Source organism: Octopus bimaculoides, chromosome 2 (genome assembly GCF_046866305.1).
Source record: "Octopus bimaculoides isolate indiv1 chromosome 2, ASM4686630v1, whole genome shotgun sequence".
Classification (NCBI taxonomy): domain Eukaryota; kingdom Metazoa; phylum Mollusca; class Cephalopoda; order Octopoda; family Octopodidae; genus Octopus; species Octopus bimaculoides.
In genome coordinates this window covers 190,456,068-190,463,490 of record NC_142929.1, presented here as the reverse complement: position 1 = coordinate 190,463,490, position 7,423 = coordinate 190,456,068, and the positions used below count along the sequence as shown (strand labels likewise).

The 7,423-nt window shown below is 35.4% G+C and overlaps 1 protein-coding gene across 1 annotated transcript in view; it reads right to left on the bottom strand.

The window, feature by feature from the left end:
• Positions 1–3,993: 3,993 nt before the first annotated feature.
• Positions 3,994–7,423, bottom strand: part of LOC106873697 (uncharacterized) — an 86,793-nt gene continuing 83,363 nt past the window's right edge. Inside the window, exon 4 of the mRNA XM_052965802.2 lies at positions 3,994–4,942. Within this exon, the coding sequence (XP_052821762.2) occupies positions 4,881–4,942 (62 nt within the window). The 3' untranslated portion in view covers positions 3,994–4,880. The remainder of the gene's footprint in view (positions 4,943–7,423) is intronic.

The following is a 7,423-nucleotide window of genomic DNA, read 5'->3' as shown; positions in this document are numbered from 1 at the left end:
CAGCAGATGACAACGTTTCTCTAAAAGAAATGGAAAAACTTTCAAAATACAAAGACCTGGAAATAGAGGTATCTCGAATGTGGAATCTAAAAACAGAAACAATTCCTATCATAGTAGGTGCCTTAGGTATAATAAAAAAATATTCAGGCAAATACATAACAAAAACACCAGGACTTACAAATATATATAACATACAGAAAATTGCATTACTGGGCACTGCACACATCCTACGCAAAACACTTTCAATACAGTAAACATAAGAGCACCACAGCAAACCACAGCACATACCCAAGGCGCACAGAGCTGCGCTCGGTAGTGAAGTGAAAGCACGTTATAAAAATAAAACTACTGAACAATAATAATAATAATAATAATAATAATAATAATAATAATAATAATAATAATAATAATTATGGCTAAAATTATGACCAAAACCTGTGGACAAAATGGTGAAAGCGTATGGCATATTACCAGCCAATGTACGCCACTAGCCCACAAGGAATATAAGAGACGCCACGACAATATAGCAAGGCTTGTCCATTGGACACTTTGCAACAAGTATGTTCTTGTCAGAGCAAAAAATTGGTACGACCACAAACCCGAAGGCATCCTCGAAAATGATAATGCAAAGATCCTGTGGGATTTTATGATTCAGTGCGACCATGAGATAGAGAATAGGAAGCCAGACATAATCTTAATTGAGAAAGAAAGCAAACTACGCTGGTTCATAGATGCTGACAACATGCTCAGCTGACAACAAAGTATGCGATAAGGAAGAAAGAAAAGTCGAGAGATATGACAGGTTAGCTTGGGAGGTTAAGCAGTTGTGGTCGCTGAAAAAGGTGGTAGTAGTACCAATAATTGTCGGAGCCCTGGGAACAGTGATTAATAATCTCGAGAAGTACATGAAACAAACAGAGGCTGCAATAAGGGTGGAGCACTTGCAGAAAACAGCCCTGCTTGGAACCGCTCGAATACTCCGAAAGGTGCTCGAAAAATAAGGGGTGTTACCTTAGTTCACTGTTAGTGAACAGATGACACCGTAGTACATCTCCAGCATTAGAAACTGTGCAAAGGCAATGATAATAATAATAATAATAATAATAATAATAATAATAATAATAATTATTATTATTATTATAATAGTTCCTAACAAATATACAAAAGCCATAAACCAGTGGCGAGGAAGGTGTTAGTCAGTTATAGAGATCTCAGTACCTGATTGGTGCTTTGTATTATCGATCATAAGAGAATGAAAGGCAAAGATGATCTCGACAGATTTTGAACTCAGAACGTAAAGAGACGTAATTAAAAGAATAAAGACTAGCAAAACATTGTGTCTGATGCTCCACCGATTGTGTCAACCCAGATATAGATGTGGTCAATAAAATTGCTTCAGTGGTCGAAGTGTTGGACTGTAATCACTATGGAAGTTCATTAAACTATGTCTGACTATTTAAAATCAATCACACAAATCAATATTCGGAAAACATAAAATTGTATTTTAGGAGAAGCGTTTGTAGCGCCCTCTTATTAATGAAATGATTTTACCGGCTGCTTGGCCTAGATTCCCGTTACAAAGATTTTAATGATGTCCTCTTCTCAAATATTCTTATAGATTGGTAAATTACGTAATCACAGATGAGTGTTTGTTGTGTAGGAGTGTGTTTTTAGTGAAGTGAACTAGGGATTGGGTTTTGATTTCGGATCGACGCAATTGTTAAAATATATTTTTACAAAATAACTCGACCTTCCCAGTAACCCTTCTAAAGATCTCATTCTTCATGCCTACCCATGTACAGTAATAGGAGCCTACTGTATGCTACGATAGATACTGTTGCATGTTACAAGTTAGAACCAAATAAAGGACGTGGACATTTTAAATGTTAATGTGACAGCGGGTTTCTATATAATTAATGGCGACAGAAGCCGTATTAATGTCAAAAGGTAATATTTATCGCCCACTCAACGTGGATGTTGTGTTAGAATAGACTATACTGTATTATTTACTACGAGGTAAATATAGACTCGTGGTGCATAGAAGCACTCGTGTTTACACACACACACACACATATTAGCCAGTCTAAAGGTTACAAATCATTGGCGGAAGATCTTGTTGATTCAATTAATTATTGTACAAGACTAGTATTTATTTTAACGACTAGAAAAGAGGGCTAAAAACAAAGCCTGTTTTGGCGGGATTCGAACTCTGAATGCGAGCGGAAAGAAATAACTGATAAAAGCCTTTAAGTGTACGAAAACATTGTAACGTTGCCCTCCGCAGGACAACTCTATACCATAAAATATGTAGTTAACAATGTATAACGTATAAATAAATATCTGATACATTATTTACACTATTTACATTTGACGGATATTTGCCCTCATCTTGTTTGTTGTTAACACAATGTTTCGGCTGATATACCCTCCAGCCTTCATCTGGTGTCTTGGGGAAATTTCGAACCTGGGTTCTCATACCTAAAGTATTTTTCGATGTTGTTGTTGTTATTATTATTATTATTATTATTATTATCATTATTATTGTTGTTGTTGTTATTATTATTATTATTATTATTATTGTTGCTGTTGTTGTTGTTAGTGTTCAGGTCACTGCTTGGAATCGAACTCAGAATCTTGGGGTTAGTAGCCCGCGCTCTTAACCACTACGCCATATGCCCGTGTAAATAATGTAAATAATGTACATAATTCCTCATCTCTTAAATATAGAACTGTAAATATGTGATGTTATCTTTAATTAATCAACCGTTTGCATATATATCACAATTAGTAATCAAGGACAAAAAGTACGCAATACACGTCGGTCGATATGTTCTGTGTTTAAATGCTGCCGAGGTTGACTTTGCGTCCTGTAAATACTGGCCTTGTGCCAAAATTGCTGGTACCATTCCAAGTTCCCCAATAACAATGGGTGATGTTGTTGCTCTGCGATGCCACTCTCTTTTGTTCAATTCCTCAACCGTTTTTAACGATATTTTTGTCAGCCTGGGTTGCAACATCAATCAAAAGACAAATCTTTTCAACATGGCCTCTGGTCAATAAACCTGTATTTCTCGGTCAGTTTGGACACTGAAATTCCAAAGGATGGAAACCTCGGCATCCTGGGCAACTTGTAGTGGTTTGTGTTGCCATTAATTCTCATTGTGAGGGATGCTGTATGTGCCGTACAGTGACTAGTGTTTGTCCTGAGCTGTCCTGTCACGCCTTTGCAAATATTCTGTGGGTGCCAGTCGGCTGCATCCTGAGGTTATGAGGTCGATTGTCTCTCGATGTTCTCCGAATACGAGGTGCGATGGACTTCTTTCATGTCCCAGAAGATCGCTCTGGTGATTCTTTGTTGGAAGATGATCCTGAACAGCAAAAATATACCCTCCATTGTCTGGTTTGTGACCAAAGCACGCCAGTCACTAAAGTGTGAGGGTTCGGTGTACATCAGGGTCCCCGACTCTCGTCGTGTTATTTGTCATTCTGTGATTTTTCCTTTCATTTCTTCTTCGTGTGTGGCTTCACTATATTTAGTCATATCACACACATCATTGTTATCCTTATTTTTTTTTAACGTTGGTTTTTTTTACATACATAAATAGTAAAGCTACTCAGTGTTTTTATTTTTATTTTAATACTACAACCTGATCACAGATTTTTTCATTTCCATATGAAATACGCTTTAGTTGTCAGATAAATTCGTTCTTTTATTTCTGCTCGCCACACTTTCGTCATGTAACTGAAGAGGTAAAATTATTTCGAAACTCTAAAATGATAAACTAAATTTATAAAAGAAGAAAAGATCCGCAAAAAGATCGCAAAACACTACGATAAAAAATAGTTTCCTTGTTAATTCAAATTATATTGGAAAGGATTAGAATAAATGAAGGGGAAACGAACGAATTTATCTGACAACCTGATATAACAAACGAACAAAACAATTACAAATAAAAAAGAAAATAATTAAAAATGACAAAACACAACGACTCATTAGAGATGGTTTGTTGATTTGCTTTTACATGTATATATATATATATATATATATATATATATATATATATATATATATATATATATATATATATATATGTTTTATTGGGTAATTTGGTTTTGTGTACATAGAGAAAAATATCAAAGTTTATGGACAACAGTGAGCAAAAGCGACGCTGCCTCTGTAACTCTGTAATTCCACATGGTCTTGTAGAATTCTGATCGAATATTATTTATTCCTTTGAATGCGAAGGTTATTAAATCACTGCTTTATGAAATCATTGATTGGTTGGTGAGCCTTGCTTCTACACCGCAACATTGACATCCATGGTGGTAGGGTGCTGGAACACGTACATATATATATATATATATATATATATATATATATATATATATATAACTCATTAATAAATGTATATATATATATGTATCTAGATATATATACATATATATACATACAATATATATATATGCATATATTAAATTATATACATGTATACATATATATTTATGTACTAAATTGATATGTGTATATATGTATCATATATATATATATATATACATACATACATACATATATATATATATATATATATATATATATATATATATATATATATATATACATATATATACATATATATTCATCTGTATATACAATATATACATGCGTGTATATATGCATTTTCTATATTTAAATATATGTATTATATATAATATATGCATACATGCTTACATACATATTTATATATATGTATGTATGCATGTATATTATCTATGTATATATATGTGTGTAATATATATCTGCGAGTGTGTGTATGCCTATGTATGGATGTATGTGTATTGGGAAAAGAAGGCGGGTAGCAGATTCTATAAGTTTCTGGAATCTAGGAAGTTCCACGTCCACGCAAACCTCCTACAAACTCATCCATTGAAATCACTCCATCACCTGAAATGAGAAAAAGCCACACATATATATATATTTCAATACAAACATCATAATATTATACGTATATAAACCGGCATTTGATACAAACTGAATGAAACCGGGATAAACATACATTTTTATATACACAGAAGAGTATTAATGACTTGTAAGTACGTGGTATTTCGTTATGCAACCATAATATACTATTAAGTGTATTAAATGTTTTTATAAATGAGCACCATTTATAGGCGCAGGAGTGGCTGTGTGGTAAGTAGCTTGCTTACCAACCACATGGTTCAGGGTTCATTCCCACTGCGTGGCACCTTGGGCAAGTGTCTTCTACTATAGCCTCGGGCTGACCAAGGCCTTGTGAGTGGATTTGGTAGACGGAAACTGAAAGAAGCTCGTCGTATATATGCATATATGTGTGTTTGTGTGTCTGTATGTGTCCCCCCAACATCGCTTGACAACCGATGCTGGTGTGTTGACGTCCCCGTAACTTAGCGATTCGGCAAAAGAGACCGATGGAATAAGTACTAGGCTTACAAAAAATAAGTCCTGGAGTCAATTTGCTCGATTAAAAGGCGGTGCTCCAGCATGGCCGCAGTCAAATGACTGAAACAAGTAAAAGAGAGTAAGAGAGTACCACGTCCTCCTGCGTTAGCAGTGCTCTTTATATTATTTTGTTATGGTTATTTCTACAGAAATAGCAGCCAGCAGTGATTCCTTTTGCTACAACGTTTCGTATCGAGACGTCGGATGTAAACAAACAATGAGATCGAAGACAAAAATGGGTAATGAGTGTATATGCCATATTTCGTGGGGTTTTGCTCCTTCGAAACAGACCCGTTGTAACCAGGGCCTGTTCAAGGTACCGACAACTCGGGCAGTCGCCTGGGGCGCCATGTGCTAGGGGGCATCAAGGAGGGCGTGACAAAGACAAGGAAATTTCCACGAACATCTGCTTGTACACGCTGAAGTTCAGCTTTGCTCGGGTCGCCAGCAACCCGAGGAGCCGGTCCTGATTGTAACCCCAGTAGATGTTGAGAATTATGCATGTTTCTTTTTGTAAGAAATCGCCTGGTATGTCACAGTCATCATATTGTTTCTTTTGGAATAATAATAATAATAATAATTCAGAATCATGTGGAGCGTGGCTTAATGGTTAGAATATTCGGCTCATGATCATAAAGTCATGAGTTCGATTCCCGGCGGCACGTTGTTTCCTCCAGCAAGACACTTTATTTCTAGTTGCTCCAGCTGGCAGAAATGAGTTGTAGCTGTGCTTTAAAGGGCCAGTTTTGTCACAATCTGTATCAAGCTGAATTTCCCTAATGGCTACGTTAAAAATAAGCGTATCTGTGGAACACTCAGTCACTTGCATGTTAATTTCTCGAGCAGGCTGTTCTGTTGATCGAATCAACTGTTAAATCCGTCGTCATAACCGGCAGAATGCCGGTCTGTGATCCCAGTCAGATGTTAACAGCAAAGTTTAATAGAGATAAAGGTGGACTCGGATTGCTGTGATCCCTTTTCTCACCATTTGGATAAAAAAACAAACAAAAAAAACATGTAAAATAAATAACATTAATGATCGTAAATATGGTGAAACATGGTGATGTATGAGATCTTCCATTTTATGACATACCGCAAGCTCAGAGAGTCTGATGGTGTAGCATCTAAGTGACATGTCAACGATCGCTGTCTGAGTAAACGATTTATTCGTCTCATTCAAATTTATTAATTATGTACAAATTATCCATTAAACACAGAATGATTATATGGTTGATGGTGTTTGTAATTATTCCGTCAAAACAGCTGTAGGGCAAAACAAATGAAATTTTGAAATATCATTGAGATCTTTATCTTCTATTCTAAATATTTTGCACTGAACAACCGCTTTCACCATGTTTAACTATTTTAACTCATTCTTCCCCGACGATTATTGCATTGAAGATACAAAAGAACACACGTATGTGTATGTATGCTCATTCCCACATCAAAATCTCCACCAATTTATTTATTCAAACTTAAGAAGCAATCCTGTTATTATTTTTCTTAGCTTTGTGACAAACTCTGACAAGTAGACAGATCAATAACCAAAGGCGCTCCAACCGTGACTTGCGACTGTTTGAGCATCAGTGACTATAATTTCCAACATATCCTTCTATGTTTTAGACCGTAGGATATGATTTGAGGCGATTTGACTTTTATTTCTAACAGTAATTTGACTGTTATTTGTATGACTGTGCTGAGGTCTATCCAACATCTGGTTCGGTTCATGTAGATTAATTAATATCGATCAATTAATATTCATGTATGATTAATTAATAAAGTAGACTGCAATATATATATATTTATATTTTTAATTTTTCAGGTCATTACTTAGCGTAAAATGTAAATTCCAACCAAGATAAAAACTTGTTTCTCTTTGATGCTTCCATTTCAATCTCACATGCACACAAACACACACACACACACGCACACACACGTGTAGTGTGT